Source organism: Centruroides sculpturatus, unplaced genomic scaffold (assembly GCF_000671375.1).
Source record: "Centruroides sculpturatus isolate CEXI.00-Female unplaced genomic scaffold, Cexi_2.0 scaffold1991, whole genome shotgun sequence".
In the NCBI taxonomy this organism is placed as follows: Eukaryota; Metazoa; Arthropoda; class Arachnida; order Scorpiones; family Buthidae; genus Centruroides; species Centruroides sculpturatus.
Genome location: NW_019386201.1, coordinates 10,383 through 37,643, shown reverse-complemented (window position 1 = coordinate 37,643; position 27,261 = coordinate 10,383). Strand labels below are relative to the sequence as shown.

The 27,261-nt window shown below is 34.7% G+C and overlaps 1 protein-coding gene across 1 annotated transcript; it reads right to left on the bottom strand.

Annotated features, from left to right (window-relative positions):
* Positions 1-3,046: 3,046 nt before the first annotated feature.
* Positions 3,047-23,050, bottom strand: LOC111614059. The gene is made up of 5 exons (XM_023355439.1): positions 22,943-23,050; positions 21,204-21,375; positions 6,083-6,173; positions 3,142-3,252; positions 3,047-3,062 (listed from the first exon to the last, which is right to left on the bottom strand). The coding sequence occupies exons 1-5, from the start codon at positions 23,048-23,050 to the stop codon at positions 3,047-3,049; spliced, it is 498 nt and encodes a 165-aa protein (XP_023211207.1).
* Between the last annotated feature and the right edge of the window lie 4,211 nt (positions 23,051-27,261).

Sequence of the window (27,261 nt, the reverse complement as noted above, 5' to 3'; positions counted from 1 at the left end):
AAAATTTTATTTCTTATTTCAAATAAGAAATTATGAATGTTGGTAGAAAGGGATTGGTAAATCAAATCTAATTTTGTAACGATAACAATAAGAAAAATAGATTGGGAAACTCTGTTTTAGTTCATAGATTACTAATAAAATGGATTTTCTTCTTATTTGTGATGCATCTAACTTTCATTAAACATACAGATGTATTTAACAAATGGAAGCTGCCTGATGCATGCAATTAAACAGCTTTGCTGCTGATCCTGGGATATTATATTTGCATTATTTGTAACAAAAAAATATATAAATTTCTTAAATTAAAAAATACATATAATTGGTATTTCTTAAATTTTAGTCTTTTTAAAATTCATTGAAAGAGAAAAAGAAAACAATGTGAAAGGTGATACTTAGCAAATTACTATAAAATATATATTACAGTAATTGACATCTGATTCTAAATGTGTAACTTATAAAATTTATGGATAAACAGGTTTACATCTAATAAACAAATATGGCAACATAGCAAGAATAAAATATGAAACAGAAGACAGTTCCTGTTGACAAAAGTAACAAGTTGTACTTAGACTACATACTAACAGAACTTTTACTTAATCATATTTTAAATATGGTAAGATACTGCTCTTTATCTGGATGAAAAGGAACATACGGCAAAGAAGGGTTGAGTTTCCTTTTAAAAAAAGCTATTAAAGGCTTGGCAAATAAAGCTGAGAATAGATAAAAAGCCAAGTAAGGCAACGTTCCTCTCATTCTAGCAGTGAAAATTTTAAATGTCATAAATCATATTTGTCCGCAGATAAGTATAAAAACTTAGGATCTTTGGTAACCACATTTGCTTATTCAATAATTTTCTTTCACAAATGTAACCAAACATGGTTAAAGTTTACAATATGGCGCTTTCTACAGTGTTAAGGTCATATGTACAAAGTTTGTATTTTTGAGATTTTTATAAGGGTCATTACAATAAAATTCTCATTAAATCATTTCTGGTAGTAGGTTATTTGTTGTAAAAAGAGAAGACACTGAGGTCAGCGTTACATGTGTGTTTTTTTTTTAATCGCTAGTACTTTCAACAAACATATAGTCGTCGTCATCAGGCGAATACGAAGATTTACCGAAAGAATTAAACGGAAATAATCCGATTTGGAATAGAACGCTTAAATTTAAGTTGAAACTTTAGTCAAAGTTGTTAGGAACACGATAGAAATATTCAAAAATGTTCGAAAAACGAACTAGCAGAAAGCTCCATGATGTGCGAATATGCGCATGCGCAGATCTAGACACACACTATATGCATTCTGGAGAATGCTAATTTTTACTTAATTGCTTGTATAGTGTGACCCATACACTGGGCAGCTCGAGAGTTGGAATGTTGCACGTGTCAAAGGTGGTAGTAAGAAGAGACTCCCATATGAAAACAATTTTTCGATCCTTACAGCTCTTGAGCATAACTGCTTGGGACCATAGCGGGTTGTAACCCTGCTCAAGTACTTTTCTTGCGAGCTCGGTGGTGTGTCTACCCCTCGCAACATCATTTTGGTGCTCTTCTAGTCGGCTGGCAAGCATTCTAGTAGTGGCCCCGACATATCTTTCGTTTACTCCTGTTGTAAGGTTTTCCAGAGGTACAGCATAGACCCCCGACTTCTCAAGCGTGGAAAATTTGTCCCTATCGTTACAAATGAGTTTGTGTAGGTTTGGAAGTGGGGTTAGTGGTAGTATAAGGCCGTGCTGCTTAAAGATTCTGCAGATACGTATAGAGGGGGTCCCAGGTATGGCAACGATGTTTGTACCATTGAAAATTCTCTTTTACTGCATAATGTGGTACTTGGAAACAGTGATTTCTTTACCATATTGAGCACGTGTGTAAATTTTGCACGTGAAAAGCCAGCAGTGCGCACCCCCAAACTTATGTTGTCTAACTCCATGTTTACCAGCTCTTGCGAAGATGATAGTAAGTAAGCCCTTCTAACGAGAGAGGCAATGGCAGCATTAACATATCGAGAAGGCTGAAAGGCCTCTGCTGATATAATGTGTGGAGCTATGCTGGACTTGTGATGAACCGAGAATTGTAGTCCTTCCGAAGATTTACATTGTCAGTGTCTTCTCTTTTTACAATATAGTATTTTGGCGTGATCGTCAGCATATTGATCACCAGGTTATTTGTATTTTGCATTGCTGAATTATTGCAACCCTAAGTTAGCTGTATAAATTTGACATGGTGTTGTAATTTATCACTAAATATAAATGATTCAGGTACATTTTTATGGCAAGGGAAAATAAATGTTTCGTATCTTCTATTGTTTTGTTAGTGAGACATTATGAATAGAAAATTCCATATTGTGTTTACTTTTACCATAATGAATTAACAAAAATGAATCAGCAATTAAGATTTAAGAAAGGAGCAATATCTTCTGAAAACCATCGTTTAAACAGTTATAGTATTTTCACAGTGAAGAATCTGAAATTTAAGTTTTGATGTAGAAAACACACAAGTATTACTTACCTGACAAATGCAGAAACAAAACAGAGAATCTATTTCTTTCTTAAGTCAAGAATCATGAAATGCTGTCAATAGAATACTGAACAAAATGCCTTAAATTCAAGGAAAAAGCTGAAAACTTTGATATTTTACCAAATACAACTGTCCCAGATAGACACTTCTTGTTCAAATAATAATGAACTTGTTTTACATGTAATTTATTTGTTTATTTAAATAATAGAAATAATGCTGTAAATCAAGAAAAACTTTTAACTTTTAATCTGTTTAACTTTTTTTGCAGGTATTCTTTCTTTGCTAAGAGAAGCAGTTATGTTTAGTCCTTGAGGTTTTTACTATAATAAAGAATAAACCTCTTCCCATATATAACATTAGAATTCTTATTTATAATTTTTAACCTATTTTCTACTTCAACCATTGCGAAATTAATTAGTTTAGCATGAATCAATTAATCTTCAAGTATGTTTGATAAACCTTTCTTTAAAATTCAGTTTTTGCTGTTTCAATCATTGAAACATTGACAAATTAAAGAATTTTTTAACCTGGTTAGATAAATTTGAAACTGAATCAAATTGAAATGCTTACTTCTTCATTTTAATACATAACATATAAAAATAAAAATAATTACAGTATATACATACACTTTATCTGTTAAGAATTGGTTAAGATTAATAATACTGTTTTTATTCTCTTTACTGCATACACTTCTCTCTTTGGAAAATAAATTTTCTTTCTCTTCTAAAGCAGTCAGTCTGTAATAAAATTTTAAACATTAATAAATTTATAATAAATTACATATTATCTATATTTGTAGTTAAGAAATTTCTTGAATAATTTCTATAACCTGTATTCAATATCTCCTAAAAATGCTAAACTAAACAACAAGGAATTTTAGTAAAAAAATGACTGATTGCTTGATCTCAAAAATTAATTAATGATACCTCTAAATCATTACAGCTATCATTATTGGAATTAGCAAATGTACATAGTTTGAATTTGTATATCTACGAAATTACTTTTAAAACATTCAGTATAAAAATTTCATTTAGCCAAATTTAAGTGATAGCTGGATGACCAAGCAATTGTGAGATTAGCAGAGGGCCACAGGGGTTAATCCCTTCTGACCACTTACACTGCACAGACTGGCAAAACCTGTTCTCGGATTGTCGGATGGCTTAGGAGGGCAAAAAGTGAGTGGGGAGTGCGTCGGTAAGTCGACGGGTGTCCTTTAGAGACAGGAGACAGGTTTAACAAACTATACAAGCATTTATTATATATAACTAAGCTAGGATACATAGGTTAAATGCAGTTAAATAAGTTCACTATACAAAAGGGCCACTCTAACAGCCAGAGAGAGAGAGAGAGAGTTCACATAGCTCTAAAAAATACAAATACCTCTATGAGGATATGTGTAATATGCGTTTGTTGAATGGGCCATATGAATTGTAATCGGCACAGGAACTGCAGAATGTGGCGATATGTCCAAGGTAGGGAGACAAGATGCACACAATTATAAGTATAACTTCCTTTGCTCGCCCGGAGCTTCTGGGACTCGAGCTTTTATACGTTCTTCTTGGGAAATAAGTCACACGATCAACTTTTATTGACACTAACAGTGCATTCCGATCAACTAAGTGTGAAAACAATTGGTGACCTCCGATGTACTTCTCACCAAGAGTGTTTTTTTTTATTGGAGTTGTTTACAAAGATTTTTCCGACATTGGCATAAAAATCGTGGATTTCACACAGTTAAGATGGCAGTCTACAGTAAATATGACATACCAAACCTATAACCGATGCGTATCCAATTGTTCTTTCAACGACAAACGTTTTCTTAACCCCTACTGGCAGTCTACTGCTCTGGGATCCCAGGATGAAATTCAGATGGGAACAACTCCAGGGCCCTTAGTCTCGAGTTTTTCGTGTTACAACTCCCAACGTGTTGAAGGTGTCACGTGGTACCATCTCACACTCTGATGTCAAATCGGTAGTCTCCAGTTATAACTCACATGCTTTCCCATCTCACCATGCGAGTTGCTACTCACGTTGAGTCGAGCATGTGAGATCGCTACACGAAAGTGAAAATGGCTGACAAATACGCTATTCTGATGGCAATCGAAGCGTTAGAAAGAGCCGAAAGAGTTGTTTAAGAAGTCAACGAATTTTTCGAACACGAGTAGATGCCATTTCTTTTTATGTCAAGTCATCACTAATAAAAAATTTTAATTCATAATTGATAAAATTATATAGCAAATTTTTCCAAAAATAAAAAGTATCTTATTCATCGACAAAAAGAATTATAATGATAGTAAATTATATGTATAAATTATTAAGAGCATAGACACTATATTAAGATTATTTATTAATCATTAGTGTTAAGTTCTGATTAATAAATAATCTTAATAAACAAAACAATTTAATACGAGATCAAGGAAGAAAACTATGTGAAAAAAGGATTAAATTAAAATACTTTTTCCATTACACGGCGGATTTTTTAGCTCCAATACATAATTAATTTTTCAACTAATTCTCTCAACAAATCAAATTGTCTTTTTCTTGTAAATTCGTTGTCGAATTTTATATTGTTTGTTTTCTTATTATTTTCTATATATGTTACTAATACTTCTTTTTGTTCTTCGTTTCTTTTTTAAAATAAAATATTGGAGGTTCCCATTTTGCTATAGGACAAAACTTTTAACTATAACACGTGTAAACTAATTCGCGTTGATTTGTTTACAACTTGTTACAGTAAAGTTGATTGGTCAAATCAGTATAGTCGCAAACCCAGATGCATTGTAAATAATCCCATCATGCTTAACGATACACGTAAACAAGTGAATATGACCTACTTCCGCTCGCCTTTCGAGCTCGCTCGATGGGTCTAACTCGAGACTACCGATTATGTGAGTCACAGTAACACGAGTGAGTTCGATGACGTCAATTCGAGTACAACACGAAAAACTCGAGACTAAGGGCCCAGGAATTATTTGAGAGGGAGACTGATATGTTGGGCCCCATCCCTCACCGTCTGGTCACCCCGTAATTGTGTACTTGGCCAAATCCGTAATGGGCCTGCTAAAAAGGTCCTCTTAGAGACAATGGAGAGTTATAAACCTGAAAAAGCCAAATTTTGGTTTTGAACATAAACTGATAAACACATTACTAGATATCCTAAATTTACATAGGATCTACAATATTTCAGTATAAACTTTGATTTTTCAATACTACAAATATTGTTCATATTCTCTTCTTAGTTCATTTTTATTTTTAAGAAACAAATTTTGAATGATAATTTGAATAACATTTTGCTTAGTATTTTGTTAATTACATGGTTTACATACTAGATTCTATTCTTTGGATATATACATTCAAAAAATCTAGAGAAAAAAACATTAATAAACAAATGGGGAATTATAAGTATTGTGAAGATTTAATAATAATCATAGTCTGATAATTTAAGAGATAATTTTGGTTTAGAATTACATATTACTTATCTTGTTCCTTTTAATTAATTTTATTTCAACTTAAATATTATTTATCAATAAATTTCAATATTAAATCATGTAATTCTTAATTTTTAACCTTTTATTACTCTCGAATGATGTTTGAAAGCCCATATCCATAAAGTCAGATTCTTTAGTTGATGCAGAAGGAATCTTGCTACTTGACTTAACTTAATCAAAAAGAAAAGCAAAAAATTAATAAAATAAAATCATAATTGTCAATACAGTCAAACTCTGCTTATCCAGATCAAATGTGAATAGACCCGATCCAGATTAACAAAAATCCAAATACACTGAAATTAGTGGGGGAACTGAAAATAAAGTCTAAAATTCATAATGAAAATACTTTTTAATGATTGAAAGAAAACTTACAAGCTTCATTGACATGGAAAATAACAAGAAGATAAAATTGATCATAACATACAAGCAGTATGTATTTTTATATTTGAAAATGTGAGATTGCTATGTAGGTAAATAATGTTTAGTAAACATTGCAAAAAAATGATAAATTTTCCAAACAAGTGTAAAAATTTAAAAAACTACTATTCAAACTATTCAGAAAAGCAGGATCTGACTGTATTTATTTATGTAAGTTATGATTTTGAACTTAATTATGACTATAAATAATTATATCTTTAGAACTTTCTAAATAAACTTAAGTCATTACATTTCCTTTATCTGTATTTATCTTTACATAAAATTAGCAGTAATAATTCTATTTCTAATTACTATAAGAAAAATATAATATACAGAATTTTATGAGATTATATCTCATTGTTACATGTTATAACATGATAAAGAGAAAGTAAACTTTAACTTGAAAGTTGTTTCTTCAGAGTAAGATGTTGTTATCTTGAATTTGTAGGGATTCTGGAACTCATGTGGAATGAATAGAGAATGGTAGTAGTGGTGAAACTCTTTCCATTACATAATGTTAATAAAATATTCAGGAAGTGGGCTCTTTGTGAGCTTTCTTCTTCTGGTAAGAGAAGGACTTACGGGTTGTTGTCAATGTTATGTAGGAATTCTTAGAAATTATGTTTCTGTCTCCATATGGCAATGCTGTCAGTGCTGCCAGTGGTACACTCAGGATTTACTTTTGGGGAGCCAAGTTGAATGGATAAAAAAATGTTTAATGCAAATTAAATAAAATTCCCATCTTATGGAACTGCTAATTCATAAGTAGTATAGAAATAGAAGACACCACAGAATATAAATACAAAAATTAATTTTAACTAGGAAAAGATTTTTGGAAAATTTTCTGCTGTTTGTTTTCCTTTTATTTGGTGGTGCCAGGGCTTCTTAGTCCCCCTGGACACCACTTTACTTTACTTTACTTTATTTAAAGAATAGAAGAGCTGTCTGTCATTTAGTGGCAGACTTTGCTCTATAGAGATGGAAGGAGAAGGTAAGGAAAAAGAGACCGAATGTGAAATAACGGGAGATAGGGGAGTGTGAAGGAAGACATGGAGAAGGGGAGGTGGGGGGAGAAGCGGGGATTGTTAGAGAGTATAAAGTTTAGAAAGGAAGGTAAATTTGCGATCATATAGACAACTTATACCATATTTGTTTAGAATACAAATAGATATACAGAGCAGAGCGCCGTTTTGGCGGCCGATGATGATAATATACATACTGATAGATATGGTACATGTTGATACACTGATGGAACAGATGTAGATATACAAATCAGACGAGTAGAGATGTGCAAAGGGAATCCCGATGGGGGTCCGGTAAAATGGTATTGGACAAGCCAAACAAACAAACAACTTTAACCATTAACTAGACATAGAATACCCTACAGCTGTTAGACACAATTCCAATAACACAGTCACAGGACGGCTAGAGCCACATGTGGTGGATTAGGGATGAACAACAGACCGAAGAGATTGAGAACACAGTAGAGGGCCCCTGCTAGGGGTGTCCTGGACACCACTGAGTGATGCCATCTTTCTTCAAGATAGCATCACTTGTAGCATTGGTGAGAAGAATCTATACTTATTGTTCCAATGCCACCAATAGAACAGAAGTGCTCTATTATATCACACAAATTACCCACTGACATAGATACCATACCTAGGTGATTAAGGGCCTGATCAAAGAGCTGGACACCAACAAACTAAAAACTATTGTATGACAGTATGATCATACAAAACAATACAACCACATACTAAAGAAAATCTACAAAGACATTGTTGTATCTAAGCATGTTAAAGTAGGTTTTGTGAGGAATCCCACCAAATTCACCATCCTCAAAACTGCAAAAGCCCCTCCAGACAGGAAGCATACTCCAGGAACATACACTATCCTCATCAGAGACAACAGATTCAATTGTGAGACCCAAGCAATACTGAGTTCATGTGTTAAAAATATAATAAAAATGCCAAATCAAGGGATTGGGCTTTGATTCTAATGCTCGTAAAAATGGGAAAATAAACCTAAATAAATAAAGAATCTTCAAATACCGGATTAAAATACAAATATAATCCTTCATCAAACTCTTTAACCGGTATTAAACAAGAGTAAAATTACATGCAAACAATTTCAGATCCCTCCCTGGGTCCTTTCTCAAGCAACTATTCTTCTTTAAAATTCATTAGAACGAAGACCAGTAGAAAGAACTTCTTCAAAATGCAATATTCGAAAAAATTACTTCTTCAGAACCACATTTCAAAAGTCGAAATTCAAAAATCAATGTGAATCACGTGCATTCCAGTATTCTGAAATGATGCTTGTCGTATTTTCCATAGCAAGCATTTGGGGAAATCGCCTCGCCACCATTTTATAAACAACATGTGTCCACTCTGGACAGAAGTCACTCGTGAGTTGGAAGCACATACAAAGATTCTTTCTGTCCACAGTCACTGGACGCTGCCACATAGGATGTAGCCTTATAAATCTACTCACAATTCACATAATGGGGCGAGGTCGGCCAATTATCTTGCAGGCAGGCAGCTAACAGTCCATAACCAGTCCTGGATAAGATAAGTATAAAGTTAAGTAGAGGGCTGTCTGTTCAAGACAGACTTAGCCCTATAGTAAGGAAAAGAAGTGAGAAGAAAAGTGAAAGTAACTAGATTAAGAAAAAAGGAGGGAAAAGAAGGCAAGGGTAGGGTTCCATGGGTGTTGGAACCGCATTTATTAAAAACAGAAATAGATACATAAATTGGCTACAATGCCTAATACAGATTACAGTATTTACATACTAATTGATTCTGATACAATTTTAGAATACAAATGGTTACAATAGTTTATACAACAATCAGGTTATAGAATAAACAAAAAAAATTTTTTTAGTAGTTTTACAGAAAACAGCAACTTGGTTACATGGCTAAAAGATACAGTATTAACCTTAATTATCAATTTATATTTTAAATACAAATATTAAAACAAAAGGTTACCATGGTTATAATTCCTTATAAAAACATAGTTTTCCAAGATGAATTTAATATTTTAGATACAGACAAAATGGCTACAATGACTAAAAACAATGTGAACATTACAAAAGTGAAAACAAGTGGCTACAATGCCTAGCAGAGAAACAGTATTTACATGGTGGTCTGTTCATTTTAGAGCTCATCTTCGCTATTGGTGAAACTTTCATCACTGATATCCTTGCTTCTTTTGTCCTCAGAATCAGGTAGGTTGTTCCTGGTGTGATTGTTCACTGCTTTGCAAAGGGATTGCTAGTTACCCAGTGTTTTTGATGAATTCAGAGAGATGATGCAAGAGGTCCTTGTTGTTGAATAGGTCATTTTCCTTTGGAGGCCAAGTCATTCCCCGCATTATGCATTTCCTGTAAAGCTGCTGCCGTTTATCTTCATAGTTAGTACAGTAGTATAAGAAATGCGTTACATTGTCTTCAATGTTGTCGATCTTACATGTTGCCTTACTGAACCTGAAAACATACAACTCAAAGTTTCCATGCCCAGTGAAGCACTGGGTGATTTCATAGTCCAGTTTAAATGTCTTATTTTTTTTTCCTATCCTGTATCCTTGAAGTTGTAACAACTTCTCCCAGTGGTAAAGATCTCCCACTCCCTTTGCCACAGTTCATCGACAATTTTGTGAAGATGTTTGTGTATTTCAGTCTTTGATACCCTACTATACGTAATTTTGGAACCGGTAGTTGTAGCTTTTTTTGCTAGTTTGTCGGCCCTTTCATTTCCCTCATGTTTGCCATGAACTTCGATCCATTGTATAGTTAAGTTTTTTGTGCCTGATATTCTTTGGGCTAGCTGTATTGTCTCCTTAGCTAATGTTGGGTTTTTCTTCTGGTTTTTTAAAGTATGTAACACCACCCTACTGTTACTTCTATCGTTTCTTTGGAGTTGTTCATTTTGGTCTGAATGTAGGCTAATGATCTGTTGACAGCCCACAACTCAGCTTGGTTTATGGTGCAGTGAGGAGCTATTTTTAGGCTCGCCTGATAGACATGTTTACCTTTATTGTTTGTGATTATAATGCCTGCTCCAACTCCAGTTGTTGTCTTGGAGCCATCAGTGTGGATGATCCATTTTGAGCTTTTACTTTTTGTGTTTGTCGTCTCGAAGATAATTTTGTACCTGTTTTCGTCAGATGGGTGGATAAACTGTTTGTAGTTCTTTTCTTCTTTCTCTATGTTGTGCTTTTTGATGTCCTCTATCCATTGCTCACTATTGGGTGGGAGGATACCATTTTTGATGTGTTGTTTTGTTGTTTCCTCATTGAGGTCTTGCAGGTTGATGTTTGTTGTGTACTGTCTCCACACCACTTCCCTCGTTCTAAGGTGTATTGGGAGCAGGTTGGCCAGAACACAGATAGCATCTGTCAGTGCTGTTCTACAAGCCCTACAGACTTTAATGGTTGTTCTCTGTTGGATTGATAAAATTTTTTTCTTTACGTGGATGTTGTTTAGGGCTTCCTGCCATACCTGGACTCCGTATAAAATACCTGGCTCCACTGAGGCCTGATAAGTTAGTCTATTGTTTCTAAAGTTCAATCCCCATGTGTTTCTTGAGATGTGTGACAAGAGGATTGATTTTTGAACCATTTTTTTATACATGCTATTTACATGATCATGCCAGTTGATTTTCCTAACTTTATAGTATGTGTATTCCCAGTTGCCTTTTAAGTTGGCCTGCTCCCATTTTTTCGTACATACCAGCAATTCACATTTATTGTAATTTATGGGCTGTTAATAGGATTTACTCCACTCTGATATTACTTTTAATTCCCTATTAGCCTCTTCCATCAGTCTGTCGCAGTTTTTATGTGCAATCATAAAAACTGCGACATTATGAGGAAAAGAGCACACCAAGATCCAGGTTAGGCCTGGATCTTGGTGTGCTCTTTTCCTCATAATCATTTAGCACTGGACTCACTACCAACCTTCAATGCCCCGATAGGGCAAAGTTGGATAGACTTAACCATATGTAACAGTACAGCCCTTAACAGGGTAAAGTCCTGGCATGTCTCTCAGCTGTGTAGTCTTAGTGACCACAGCTATATCTTCTTTGAAGTGGGTGGTGATTATTGGACAGAGAATAAAGAAATGAGTGCATACTATGCAACCAATAAAGCTAATTGGATGGAGTTCAAGAACAAGATGAAGGAAGCGATGGTCACCGCAGGACTACAAGATTGTAAAGATCAGAAGGAAGTTGAGGATGCCATTGCCTCCTTCCAGAATACCCTTATAACAACATGCAATCAGACAATACCAAGGAAACGAAAAGGACAAAAGATGGTACCCTGGTGGTCGAAAGAACTTACTGAATTGAGACGACGAAATAATCAATTAAGAAGAAGGTATCAAAGGGCATGTTGTGAGGAAGCCAGCAGGGCTTCCTCACAACATGCCCTTTGATACCCCATTCATTCATTCACGGGTGTTCTGTCCCAGGACAAGTCCGTGGAAAGCAGTCAAATTATAGAATTCTTCTTCTCCAACATTCTCTATTTCGGGCTTCCTCTTTTATTTCTTTATAAGTTTTGCCTAGTAAAACATCATCTATCAATACTTTTCTTTTTCTTCCTCTTTGTTTCCTTGCATCAATTTTTCCTTCTAATGCCACTCGCATTAATCCTTCTCCTTGTAATATATGACCTAGCCAGTTATTTTTTCTTGTTTGTATTGTTTTTCAAAGAGATCGCTGTTCCTGGACCAAATTTAAAACATCTTCATTCTTAACCTTTTCTGTCCACTTGATTTTCTCCATTCTTCGCCATAACCACATTTCATATGCTTCAAGGTAGTTTGTTTCCTTTTTCCTTAAGGTCCAAGTCTCTGCTCCATATAAAGTTATGCTCCAGGAAAAGCATTTTATTAACTTCTTTTTAAGTGTTTGGTTCATTTTTCCAATAAGAAGGTTCTTCTTCTTATAAAAAGCCATTTTTCCAGCCCTGATTCGTTCTTTGATTTCTTTTTCACATCTGCCATCTCCCTGAATAATGCTGCCAAGATACCTAAAATGTTGAACTTGCTCTATTTTGTTTCCATCAATTAGGATTTTCAAATCTTTGCTAATTAGCCTTCCAACTTTCATCACTTTTGTTTTAGCTGTGTTAATTTTCATTCCAAATTTTTTGCAAGTTTTGTTGAGTTTTGTTACCAAACATTGTAGAGTTTGTTCATTTGGTGCAAGTAAAGCAATATCATCTGCAAACCTAATACTTTGTATTAATTGGCCTCCAATTTTAATTCCGAGACTGTCCTCACTTATGGCTTCATTCATTAATTCCTCAAGATAAATGTTAAAAAGAGTAGGTGAAAGTGTACACCCTTGCCTGACTCCTTTTCCAATACTGCATGGTTTGCTTTCTCCAGTTTTTGTTCGGATAATGGCAGATTGATTCATATAAAGTGAAGCAATGAGTCTTCTATCTCTCCAATCTGTTCCTATTTTTCTTAAGATTTCCATTAGCTTTGTCCAGTTAACCATATCAAAAGCCTTTTCCATGTCAATAAAGCAAATGTACGTATCCTTATTAACCTCAATGTTTCTTTCACAGATTGTTCTCAAGAGGCCAATAGCATCCCTTGTTCCTTTTCTGAATCCAAATTGTTCTTCACATAGAAATGTTTCAGCCTTGTTGTAGAGTCTTCTGTTAATGATTTTAAGAAGGATTTTTGAGGCATGTGAAATTAAACTAATTGTTCTAAAATCACTACACTTTTTAGCTTTTGCTTTCTTTGGTATAGGTATCAAAATACTTTGAGCAAAGTCTTCAGGCCATTCTCCTGTTTTATATATGAGATTGCATAAGTCTGTTATTTTCTCGATTCCTTCCTTGCCTAACCCTTTTAGAAATTCAGCTGGTATTCCATCTACTCCTTCTGACTTTTTGTTTTTCAATTCTTTAATTGCCAATCCAACTTCATCTTTCATGATAATAGGTCCTCTTTCATCATTAGCTATTTGAGAAGATTTTTCCAATTTTAACTCTTTAGGTTTGGTGTTCTCTCCATAGAGATCTCCAATATATTCTTTCCAATGGCCCATTATATCAGTTGGGGTTAAAAGTGCTTTTCCATCTTTGTCTTCAATACTCAGAATTTGGTGGGTGCGATCATTTGTTAGTTCTTTGACTTTTTTGTACGATAGACCATATCTGCCTTTTTTGTTCAGTTCTTCGATTTCCTCACATTCCTTACTTAACCAAGCTTCTCTAGCTTTTGCAGTTTTACGCCTCAATTCATTATTTAGCTTCTTGTACATCATTCTCCCTTTTTCATTATTTATATTTTTCCAATTTCTTCTTTCATCCATTTTCTCAATCATTTCTTGAGTAACCCAAGGTTTTTTTATTCTAACACCATTTACATATCCAAGAAAAATTTCAGCCAATTTCTTTATTGTATCTTTGATTCTTTTCCAATTTTCGTTTGGGTCAAACTCACAGTCAAAGTCATATGGAAGTTCTTTTAATTTATATTCCAGGTTTTCTTTAAAATTTAATCCAGTATTTCCATTTAGCTTATCCAAATTCCATCTTTTTATTCTTTTGGCTCTCAAAACTTTTTTCAATTTCATCACAATATTTGCAGTTAATAAGTTGTGATCAGAATCTGCATCTGCTCCTGGATATGTCTGAATTTTCTTGACTGCATTCCTAAAACGACTTTGAATAAGAATATAATCTATTTGATACCTCCCAATGTCTCTGGGCATTTTCCAAGTGTATAGTCGACGTTTGGATTTTGTTTGAACCATGTGTTTCCAACTATTAATTGATGCTTGGTAGCAAATTCAACTAGTCGTTTGCCTCTTTCATTCCTATTTCCTAGCCCAAACTTGCCCACAATTTTTCCATTTCCTCCTTCTCCTACAGATGTATTCCAGTCTCCCATAACAATTAGGCATTTTTTAGTTTTATCATTTTCTATTATATCTTCAATTTGGTCATAAATTTCTTCTACTTCTTCATCGTCATAGTCTCTAGTAGGCATGTATACTTGAAATATCATCATATCCATGGGATCGCTTTTTATTTTAATCATTAAAATTCTGTCACCTCTGCATTCAATTCTTTCAACTGAGTTTTTTATCTTCTCACCTAAAATAAATGCTATATCATTCTTTCCTTTAGTTCCACAAGAATAAATAACTCTGAATTCATTGCTAAAAAAATCACCACTGTCCTCCCATCTGACTTCACTAAGCCCAAGAATATCCAAATTTTGCCTCTTCATTTCTCTCTTAACATTTTCCAACTTACCTGGTCGAAGCATGGTTCTTACATTCCATGTTCCTATTCGAATTCTTCCTATGGGTGTCTTCCTATGGGGGTTTCGCATGGTGACGAACTGGGAAGCCCCATAACTTCCCCTGCCAGGCATGACACCTTTCTCTTGGAGATGAGTCCCATATTTGCCAGTATGATAAATAGGTTTTCTGCTTTCCATTAACAAGAGAGGTATAGCTGAGGTGGTTTCCCGTTGCCTTCCTCACAGTTTCTGATCAGAGTTTTCCTTCTCCTTGGCAGGTTGCCTACCAAGGCTACCGAGCCGCAGGGATAAGAAACAAGAATATCTAAACCATAGCAAGATTTACAAAGAAAGTATAAAAAGACAGAAACTCAAATCTTGGAGGGAGTTCTGTACAGAAAGTTCATCAAAACCCTGAAGCTTCATTTACAAGGCCTGCGCGGGGAAATTAAAAACCCCCACTTTCTTAACATCAATTGAAGATGACGAGATGTATACTGATGGTATAAATGAAACAATAAATAAATTAATGGACACATTTTTCCCACAAGACAATCCAGACACAGATATGCAAAAGCAAAGTATTATAAGGGAAAGATGCAAATCCTGGTATAGATGTGCATCGGATCCCTTGTTCACACAAGAGGAAGTGGGGAATGCCATATATAGATTAAAACCAGGCAAAGCACCTGGTCCAGACAGAATTGTGGAAGAGATAATATTCAATGTTTGGGAAACAAAACCAGAATATATGGTGGAATTATACAATCAATGCATCCAGCATAGTCTCTTTCCAACCATCTGGAAGGAGGTAAACCTAGTGATTATCCCTAAAGGGAACAATATTGATAGATCAATTGCAAAAAGCTACAGGCCAATTAGTTTGTTACTGGTCCTTGGCAAGGTCTTGGACTTCTTGATAAGCCAAAGGGTCATGGCACATATTATTAAAAATCAATTTCTATGTGATAAACAGTATGGCTTTTTGCCAAACAAATCAACAGATGATGTCATATGTGCAGCTTTTAATGGCATAGAACAGTTCCTAACAAACTATAAGTATTGTTGCAGAATTAGCCTCGACATAAAAGGGGCCTTTGACCACGCCCCTAATCCTCCAGAGTTTACGAGAGGCACAATGCCCCGGGAATCTCTATAATATCATCAAGGATTACCTTAGCAACAGGAAAGTCTCATATGGGGCAAATAACACAAAAATCACGAGAGATCTAAGTCGCGGCTGCCCACAGGGCTCAAATTCAGGACCGCTGTTCTGGGATCTGATCTATGACCAATTCCTGAGGAAAGATAAAGGCCCAAATATCCTTGAACTGGCCTATGCAAACGACACCATCCTTATTTATGGTGCGAATTCCTGCAGAGAGATTGAGCGGGTTGGCACCCAAATGCTTGGAAAAGTTAAGGAAATTGGAGAAATAAAGTTGTCCTTCAATGCCAAGAAGACAAAAGCCATCATCTTTACAAAGGGTCGCACACCTGACATATATAAACGTACTCCAACAATAAAGATGGACAACGAGACCATAAAGGTCGAGAGGCAACTCCAGTACCTTGGAGTCATGCTGGACAACAGACTAACTTGGCTTCCGCACATGGTCTCAATTAGGAATAGGTGTGTTAACCTGTTCAATGCACTTGCTCGGGTGGCCAAGTCCACATGGGGGGCTAAATAAAGAGGCCATCGACATAATTTATAAAGGCGCATTCATCCTGAAGCAGCGGCATGGCACCAAGCAGCCGATAAGGAAGTTATAAAAAGAAAGCTTCAGAGTGCGCAAAGGTGTGCGCTCCTACGATTAACACATGCTTATTCAACCACATCAACTGAAGCACTTCAAGTGGAGGCCGGGCACCACCCATAGAATTAATATTAAAAGAAAAAGCGATGTTATATACGTGCAAGAGGAGACATAACATACAAATAGCAAGGACAGAATATTCTGAAACAGATATTGATCTAAGACCCACTGCAGCTATGCTGCCCATGCCACACAGCCGGAGAAGTATAGAAATGGCTGAAGAAGGTGAACAAGGCTTGGTAGAACTATATATGGACGGCTCAAAAGTCGACACGACGGCTGTGTTGGGGCAGCCTTCACAGCGATGCAAGATAACACCGAAATACATATTGAGCATTACAGGTTAAATGACCTTTGTTTGGTTTATCAAGCTGAAATATATGCTATAAGAAAGGCAATTGAATGGGTGACAAGAACCCAAATGATCAGGACAATTATAATTAATACAGATAGCAAATCCGCCTTGAGCACACTTATGCAATTCACCGACACCAACACGATGGCTCTTAAAATCAAACAAATCATAAGTGACAGTGACGCTGATATTAAGATAAGATGGATTAAGGCCCACAGTGGCATAAAAGGTAATGATCATGCGGACCTCTTGGCCAAAGAGGCCGTGCATATGACAGATGTGACTTATAATAAAATACTGATATCGGGTATTAAAAGACTAATCAGAAACGAAACTATCAGGGAATGGCAGGACAGTTGGTCTTACTCCGAAAACGGAAGGAATACATTCTGGCTTATGCCAAATATAGAAGAACGAATAACAAATCTAAGATGGCTACACGGATCTAAGATCTAAGATTACACAACTCTACACGGGACACTACAATTGCTACTCCTACCTTAAGAGGATAGGTAAACAACAAACTGAAACTTGTGAATGCAGAACGGACAAACAAGACATAAACCACTTACTCATTGATTGTATTAAATATGAAAGAGAAAGGACTGAAATTTCAAGCCTTCATCAACTAAATACTGGCAACCAAGCTCTTGAAATCTATAACCTTATAACAGACAAAAACATAATGAAAGAATTAAAGACCTTCATCAGAAGGATACTGTTGTAAAGGTGTTAGAGAAAGCCGTCTCTATCACCTACAGACTGGAAACTACGGTCTTCCTTGTCAAGCTAGACAAGTAGTTTGTAATAGCTTTTAAGTTCTTACTTATATTTGCTGTTTATTTAGAGTGTTATTGTAATGAATTAAGTCATGTTTGAATAAAAGTAACGTCTTCCTTGTGATGTGTAAATGGGACAAGGATGATTCTGATCCCCAGAAGGGGAAATGATGACCATCAAAATGAATGAATAAAAAAAATGTCTGTGTCGTCATTTTGATAGTTTTTGACCCACAGTGAAGACACTATCAAACTGTGTGTTCAGTTTGATAGTGTCTTCACTGTGGGTCGAAAGCATTATGTCTGGTGTCATATCTCTGGTAGTCTGGGAGTTCTTTATTAATTGCCTTACAGTTGGTGCAGCATGGGGGGTGATCTAATCTTTGGCAATCACCAAACCTATGTGCCTTCGCACAGTGGCTTCATTTTTGCTTCTGTGGGCAGCTGGTGGAGAGGTGATTATATCCGCAGCACTGGTAACATCTTACCAGCGGGATATAATCATTCACATAGATGTTCACCCATGACATTGCTATGTGTTTAGTCCTGATGAAGATGTCCCTTATTTGTGGGGTGGTCAAAAGGACCACGTGACTACATTTTTCTTTAGTTTTTTTATTTAGGATGGTGCTAACCTATGTCAAGCTGTTATACTGCTTCAAATAGTTTGTTTTGGCTGTAGATTATTGAAATTATATCTGACTCATCTATTGAATTAGGAACATTTGTGAGGATGATCCTAGTCCGCCTTCCCTCGGAAATTTTACCTTGTATGTTTTCAGATATATCAGGGATATCCTTGATAGCCTTTGCCAGGACCTCAGCCTCTTTCTGAGTATCTGTCTGAAAGCAAATTCAATTTTTTTTTTTATTTGTTTTACTTTTTTAATTTTTATATTTAATTTCTGGGGCTCTATCTTTTTTTTTAATATTATTTTTTATTTTCCTCATGTCAGTTGAGTTTCCTTCCTCGTTTGTTTTTAGGGTACAGTAGAAGGGCAGAACTGCCTTTTGTTCCTTCATTATTTATTTTATGAGCTAGAGAGCAAGAGATTGCCTTAGTGGTCAAGCTTGGACGTATACTTGGGTCTTTACAGAGAATATCAGCATAGGTCGGTTCAGTGTGGCAGGACGCCAATGGCATAGTTTGTTTTTGTTTGGATCTAACCTCTTTTAGAATTCCATGAAGTTGTTTAAAAGATGAGAAAAGCTGTGTCACTTTTTCCCTGATCTCATGACGTTTTTCACTTTTCAAGTGTATTCGATACAATTCTGGTAAAAGGCCCAAAATTGTCACTAACTGTTCGTTGGCCTCGCCAAAGATAGTGTCTTTGAGCGAGTTAGAAAGCGCTTGAGGTTCAGGTGTAGTATCCATTGTGGGGACTTGGCACAACACAGAACAGTCAGTTAAGTACAAGGTCAGTAGGAAGAGTCGAAAACAGAAGGTCAGCACAGCCTGCGGGCTTGCTGATGACAACTATGGGGGAGACAAGTCCAATGATGTGCACACAAAAATGAACCTTTTTTGAAGCATTGAACCAAAGATTTAAGCCGAAAACCAGTCACGTGCAACTTACTGAATTAGGTTCGAATAGGATGGCTCAGGTTAGGGTTGGTTACGACAGTGGGAACAAAGGCTATTTATTGTTCAGTTTTCTGAAGAGAAATAATCATAATTCCATAAATAGTGTTTAAAACTACACAAAAACATTGCAACAGATAGCAAAAAAGTGCCAAACGTGAAACCCAGCACTTGGCTCATGGAAGCAGGTGTCCTGCCATAAGCCTACGAAACGCAAAAGTTCAGGTCGCCGTAAATCATCGAAAAAGAAAATTTGATTTATAATGAAATTTAAGGCACGTGTACTCTATAGTAGCTCTTATCCACGACATATATTAAACTTTTTCTTTTTAAGATAAATGATTTGTGAAGAAAGTGCAACCTGAAATGTGTATTATGAAGCCACGTGGTTGTGGTCTAAAAACAACCGTTATTCAGCAGATACTCAACCAATTTACACAAAATAAACGTTAAAAACAATCGGAAGGCATCAGTAACAGAATGCAATACATCAAATCTGTGATTTAGCAGTAATAACGTTGATGCAGGTAACCAAAATCAGAGTGAAGTACACACACGTCCAACGCCGCTGACAACCCTAGTGGAACTCTACCGGTCCTGCATAGATTCATTGGAGGCATTATGTAACCAGTCCTGGATAGAATCATTGGAATATCCTGTGTTATATGATGTTTTGGTGTGTAGCATCCACCAGCTAAACCACGTGAGGTTGGTGCTCTGTAAAGCACATGCGTGAATGCGTATAATCTGGCTGCTTGGACGCTGATCCAGTTTTGACAATACAGCACTTCCCTTCTGCCACTGACATTAGAATATACAATAGCAATCTTATTGTTTTTTCACATGTAGTGTAGAAATTTGTAATAAGATACATAATGTGGTTATAATAAAATATTAATTTTAATTAATTCAAAGTATGTTAAAATATGAAAATAATCACACAATTAATATGTATTTATATTTTAGAAAATACAAGGAAAGTGGCGCTTCCACTGCTTCCAAGGATGGCATGCTACTCCTAGATTGTAAGACAGTACAAATAAACAGGTTTGTTTGTCAATGCAGCTATTTGCCTTACTTCCTTCACCCCACATATGATAAATCCTGACATTTGGATATCCCCAATATGGCAACCTCACACAATGAAGAATGGGAATACATTGGCGCAACAGTACAATCCCTCCACATGATACTCAAAAAAGATGCCATCTATATAAAGAAAAATACAACCCATCAGAAACTTTTACCATGCAAAATGATAGATATTTTCCTGGAAGATGTCAATTTATTAAAAACAAGCATGGGATTTGCTCAGATTGAAACACCTCGAGAAATTACAAATACACAAATTCAACTTCAAATCCAAGGCAAATCAACTACAAGGATGTTTACTTTATATCAAATAACTGGAAGGACAATATTAGGTGAATTTATTCAGTAAATCTCAAACTGATAGTGAACACATCACACAGTTCATGTAAAAAATCTACATGTAATCCCTTCAAATTTTATTTCATAAAGTTTAATTTACATTTTAAAATCTTAATGTTATTTAGAAATTTGGATCTTTTATAAATCTGTGGTTTGCTATTTAAAATGGCTAAAAACATTAGTTTATTGTTAAAGTTTATTACTGGAATTTCAAGGTGATTAAAGTGTGTGGTTATTATAATTACCTTTCAGTTAGTGGTTAATATTTACAGGAATACATTCAAATTATTCTAAATTTAATATAAGTATTAAACCTAGTAGAAGATGACAGCCTAACTCTATTTTTAGACCAAATTTCTTACTTTTGTTAATTCTATTATAGCCTATTTATAGTCCAAAAATCCAGTATTTAGATACTTAGTAGTCAACTTATTTGTGATACACACATTAGATGTGTAATAAAATAAAATACAAAATTCAATGTGATATTGTATGAAATAATCTTATAATCCTATGTATTGTTTATGTTTTATAATATTCTTACTTGTATCATAGCATACAGGTTTATTATTGGAAATATTTATAGAATCAGAGTTTTCATCATCAGAAATTGTTATAACATCCAACATTTTATTGTTTAAAAATGTTTCTGTATTTTCAAAAGTGGAATTATAAGAACATTTGCTGATATTTTCTAACTTTGGAGTTGGTGCAATCTAGAAAATAAAATTATACTTTTAATAAATGAAAATTAATATAAATAATTTTCTACTTAAACACTATATAAATATATTAATTTAAATATATATGTATACTAAAAAGTTTATTAAAATGTATCACTTAATTCATAGAAATATATAATTCACAGATATATAATTTCCTATTATATGACGTCTGTTCAAAAAATGACAAAACGTTTTAAATTGGGCAAAAATGGAGTGTCCTAGTGTTGTGACATTGACAACACTATGTTCATGATAACCTACTGAGTAAGTTGCTTTTGTTTTGATTGTTGATATCTTGTTTCATTCCTGTGTTATTGTTTTTTGAGTGAAAGGTGTTTCAGTGTTCATGGCAATTTTTTGCAATGTGCGATTTATGAAAGCAATGATGCAATGTGAAGTTTTATGTGAAATTGGGAAAAACTTTTATGGAAACATTTCAAATTTTGAATCAAGCTTATGGAGGTGATGCTCTAGGTCATACACAGTGTTACGAATGATTTACCCAATTCAAAAGTTGAAGATGACCCTCGACCAGGAAAGCCTTTGACTTCAACTGATGACACACATTCAGAAAATCAGAGTTGTGCACTTTAAATTTTTGCCTCAAGCTCAAACAGTCAACTGACAGTACTACAAAACTGTTTTGAAACAATTGTGTGAAAAAATTTGCAGAGTTGTGGTGAGACAACACATAGTTCCTTCACCATGACAACATCTGCTCATTCAGTCTTGTCACTTGCCAATTTTGTGTCAAAAATCAAATGACTGCCCTCCCCAGACTCCCTACTCACCAGATCTGGCTTCTTGCAAATTTTCCTTGTTTCCAAGATTAAAATCAGTGCTGAAAGGATGCTGTTTTGACACAACTGATGACATTAAAACAAATTCATCACAAACATTGAAGGACAATCGAAACAAGCTTACCAGGACTGCTTTGCAAAGTGGAAACACTGCTGGGATAAGTGTGTGAATAGGGGAGGGAGTACTTTGAAGGGAACAAGGACCAATAATCTATAACTCAAAGAATAAAAATTAAAAAGTTTAGTTATTTTTTTAACAAACCTTGTATACTAAAGTGAAACACTAATTAATTAGTAAGTTTCCTTAAAATAGTAAAGTGTATATCAATTATATATTTGTGAGGTCCCGGGCGAAAGTAGACTTAGAGATCTGAATGTGGACTATTGATTGATAAATTAAAGATCTCCTTTTCAGACATGAACATGAAGAATTAAAGGTCTTGGTTGAACAATGAACGTTTTTTTGTAAAATATTAAAACAAAAGATGAATCATATAGAAAAGACCAACGTTGAGAAAAACGTAGTTACGGAGGAGTCGGGTTTAGTTTCAATGTTGACCTCTCCTGCGCCCTCTGATAGGTTTTGAATTATCACCAGGTGACAATGAAAGACCAATGAAAAGACAACTTTGGGTGTAAAACTTATAAAATATGTGTGATTCAAGGACGTGGCATTCTTGGTTCTTGATGCTCCATTTCAGGAATTTTTGTGATCCTGCCAATCAGCAGTGACAGATTTGTTGACTCCTGGGACTTACCATCACTATCCCATGACGTCTTGCTTTGATCAGATTCACCCTTCTCCTAAGACTTTTGCCCGAAGCTGTGTTGCATTCTCCGGGGCCATCGATTGCAATGTCTGTCATTGAGGGACAGAAGGAAGAACTTCCTACTGAACATCAGACTCTTGTGTGGACTTTTAACTTGCTCCCCAAGCTGTGTTACAACAAAACGTTGCAAAACGTTGTAAGAAACTTTTGGTAATATAATAAACAGATTAAAAGATGGAAAGCCTGTCTCAGAGAGTTTTTCCATTTCCACACGATAGTCGTGACCATGCGACAATCCAGACAAACACACCCTGTTGGCTAACCTCACATATTTTAATTTCACAAAATTCAAAATGAATTTCAATTAAAGCGATATGTTAGTGTGTATTAGGTAAAGAAATGAAAACAGAACTCATGAGAAGTAGCACAAGGAGTTTGGTGATGTTTCAAGTTGTCTGTGATTGCAGCTGATCAGCTACATATCATAAAAAACAGTTAAATCTTGAAGTTTTATTTACTGTAAACTAAAGATATTATTTACAATTTCAAATGATATTCATTCATAAACATTCTTTACTTTATATAACTGAAATTTGATTCTTTTCATGAATGGAATTATAAGACAATTCCACGCATTAAAAATTTTGTGAAATTCACTTTTAATTGCACCCAAATATATTGAATTCTTTCCTTATATAAGTTTTAGTTTATGACAACTCTTTTTTAGTTACATGCAAATCTGTGGAGTCGTGTAAAAATCTAACGACTCCAACTCAGACTCCGACTTTTCCTTACCATCCGACTCCGACTTTTCCTTACCATCCGACTCTGACTCCAACTCCGACCAGAGGCGGATGTTACCGAAAGAGACCGGGAAATTCTAATGTCATCACGTGATCTCAGAATAAAAGATTCAATAAATAAAGTTCTAATAAAGATAGAACATTGAAACTTTTTATTCCAAAGCTAAAAGACTCCTCTAAGTAATATATAAATATGTATTCGATAATTGTTACTTTTCTTTCTGAAAGTGTAGTGCTCAATCAAAAAATGACCCCTCCCAAATTTTTACATTTTTGGACTCAGGACACCTTGAAATTTCAAGATATGCAAAAGATTTGAGGTTTTTTTGTATATGTGTGGATGTTGGACTGTGTGTGGAGCATGATTTTGTTCACCCTGTTTGAAGCCTAATAATTTCTGTGGTCAGAGTGGTCAGAATCGGAGTCAGATGGTTTAACACAGGATTTAGTTATTAAGTATGAAAGTCAGTAGTGTAGCGTGAGTTTCAGCTGCCCGGGGTGGAGGAAAATTTCGCCGCCCCCTTATTTAGGTATCTCAATTTAAAAGACTAAAATTCAGTTTTGTCACAGAATAAGTAATAAAAAATTCCATGCTCATTTCAATCGGTCCGAATCGTAGGTGCGACAGAAATATGAAATGAAATGGTTCAAATTTTTACAAGATATTATTATTATTTCTTGTGAAATTTTGCCGTCCCCTAAAAGTGCCACCCGGGGCGGGCCGCCCCTGCCGCCCCACTACGCTATGCTACTGGTCAAAGTGGTTGAACTAAATAATGTCCCCATATACATTCTAACATCTTAGGCAAGAACATCTTAACGGGTTTTACTGTACTATTATAAAATGCCAAAATAAGCTTACTTTAAGGGTAGAGATGAGTTTTATTTTATATTTTTTTAAAATTTTGAATGCTAATGACGAGTAAAATATTCATTAAGAGATATGACACATGACCACTTTTATGTCTTCACCCTATCGATCTTTAATTAAGAACCAAAATTTAATAGTATTAATGCCCCTTTATATGCAAGCTACAGCGCCACATTTCATTTCTTGAACTTTACCCATTCTGAGATACTGTTTAATATCTCAGAACAGAAAATAAAGAAATTAAACAAATTAGATGCCAACACATGAATTTTCCTCTTTTATTGTCTTTTTTGAGAAGTTCGGGAGGTCTCCAAACATGTAGATTTGCAAACAAAAAAAAACTTGGAGGGTCAAATTTGACACGATTCCAATACTTTTCTATTTTATATACATAACAAGTTGGGAAGTAAAAAGGAGTCGGAGCCAGCGGATTTTTTGACAACTCCGATTTCGGCTAAAACACCAAAACTCCACGACTCCGACTCCACAGCCATGGTTACATGCAAACCCTATAGACTGTCACTTAAGAAATTTTGAAACAAATTGTAGGTACAAATGATTTGACATATTTTTGAATAAAACAACTTCAAAAATAGGAAAAGTTACTAGAAATTAAAACAATCTATTATGAAAATTCTTTGTTCTGAAGTGTAAGTTTCCATTTATCATGACACTTAGGGCTGTCCATAAATGATGTCCACACTGGGAGGGAGGGAGGGAGGGAGAGGCTTATGACAAGTTGGACAAAGTCGGAAAAGGGGGAGGGAAGGGCTCAAGTTTCAGTGGAAATCCGTTTTATTTCATTAAATTTTATACAGTTTGCACATTTTATTATATTTATTTCGAACTTTTTGTATGTTTCATTTCTACTTGTAGCATGTATCATTCACAAACTGATAAAGATTTGGGGTTGACTTTTGTTAGATGTCTGAAGAGGCAAGGAATTTACAGAAACTTGGACAAATTGGGACAAGGGGAGATGGGGAGTAAATGTCTAAAAAAAAATGTGGATATAATTTATAGACAGCTCCTTAACACTACAACTGGGAGTCAGTGTTGCATGTGTTAGTCAGATACTAGAAACTCATGGCACTGCCACCATCCTGCTTTCATTTGGTCACCTGTAATTTTATTATTATTCTGTTCATTTTGTTATTCCTTATTATGCATTCTTTAATGGAATTATAATTAATTGTAAATGAGACATTATAAAAATTTCGGAAATGATGATGATAAAAGTGGTTTATCAATTTTAGTATAAGAAATATAAAATAAATTTTGTCAATAATCTCAAATCTTCTAATTTTAATATTTATAAATTCATACACAATCATGCATGCTAACATCTGTGATACATTCTGTGAAACAGGACATAATGTGATTTGGACATAACTAATTATGTATATACTGTAATGTGTGTTCACACATGCGATACTGTGATAATGTATATAATATTTTCTTTTTTAATATTATTTATAAAATTACACTAATTCCTGCTTTATTGGAGCAGATAAACCATTTTTATTAGTCCCTCATACTTTCAAAGCTTCCTCAGCTCATCTGTAAAGATATACATACCCTGAAAATGAGAGCAGGGAAAGCTCAAAACTACTAAGGACTAATAAGAACTGTTCTTATGTTTAACTAAGGAGGGAATTAGTGTAAATGCTGTTTATCTAAACATGGAAGTTAAAATTGTATTATTAATTACTTTAATGATTAAAAAAACAATTATATTAGTATATTTTCATCACAAATATAATTTTTTTTACTTTGAATTAGGCTTTATTTTATGAAATTTAATAAGATTTAAATGAATATACAATTTTGTGATACTGATAATCACTTTATTCAGACTGATGAAAAATAATTTGAGCAAAATTTTGTAGTACAGTAGAACCTCCATTATCCAAACCTCCATTATCCGGATTGTTCAAAATAAACAAAAATTTTACGAATTTGCTAATTTGCACTTGGCGAATTACGATACTGTTTATGTACGTGATGGAATGCATAACTTTGTTTCTTTCAACAACGTCTCACCCAGCACAGTGGTCGTAAACTCTTAAATATATTTTACGTAGTAATAAAAATATAACTTGACATACGTATTTATAAATAATTTATATTCAAATTACATCATTTCTATGACCAAGGGCAGCGTAAGGCATGGATGACGTGGGCCACCGCCTATGCCTCTCAGTCCAAAGGGCCTCGCGCCTCAAAGGTTTATGCATTACTTAATTAAAAGCCGTGAACGCGACAAAAAATTTTACTCGTCGTAAAACGATAAATAGTTTGTAAAATTTTTATTCATAAAAATGCATTTTCAACTGCTTTTTATTTTATAAAATCCGTCTTCTTGCGCCACCAGAGGGCCTTTCAAACAATAGGTAGTCTGTTAGCGTTGGTCAGTAGTAGTTCAAATTCAATACGAATGTTTGTTTCTTGAAAATTTGATCACGGTTTAAATACAGTATTTATTTTTAATATTACCGATATGTCATCGAAAAGAAAACGTGTTGTATTATCATTAAAAGACAAATTAAAGTATCTGTTTCGATTATCCGGATTTTTCCTTATCCGGACTACCTTCATCCCCAATTAGTCCGGATAATCGAGGTTCTACTGTA

What these genes read in the sequence shown, in the direction of transcription:
- LOC111614059 (XM_023355439.1), bottom strand. Translation starts at nt 23,050, where the DNA reads ATGACAGACATTGCAATCGATGGCCCCGGAGAATGCAACACAGCTTCG. An exon ending in GACGTCATGGGATAGTGATG is followed by an intron (nt 21,376 to 22,942) that starts GTAAGTCCCAGG and finishes TTTATTTTCTAG; the next exon opens with ATTGCACCAACTCCAAAGTT. An exon ending in ACCTGTATGCTATGATACAA is followed by an intron (nt 6,174 to 21,203) that starts GTAAGAATATTA and finishes TTTTTGATTAAG; the next exon opens with TTAAGTCAAGTAGCAAGATT.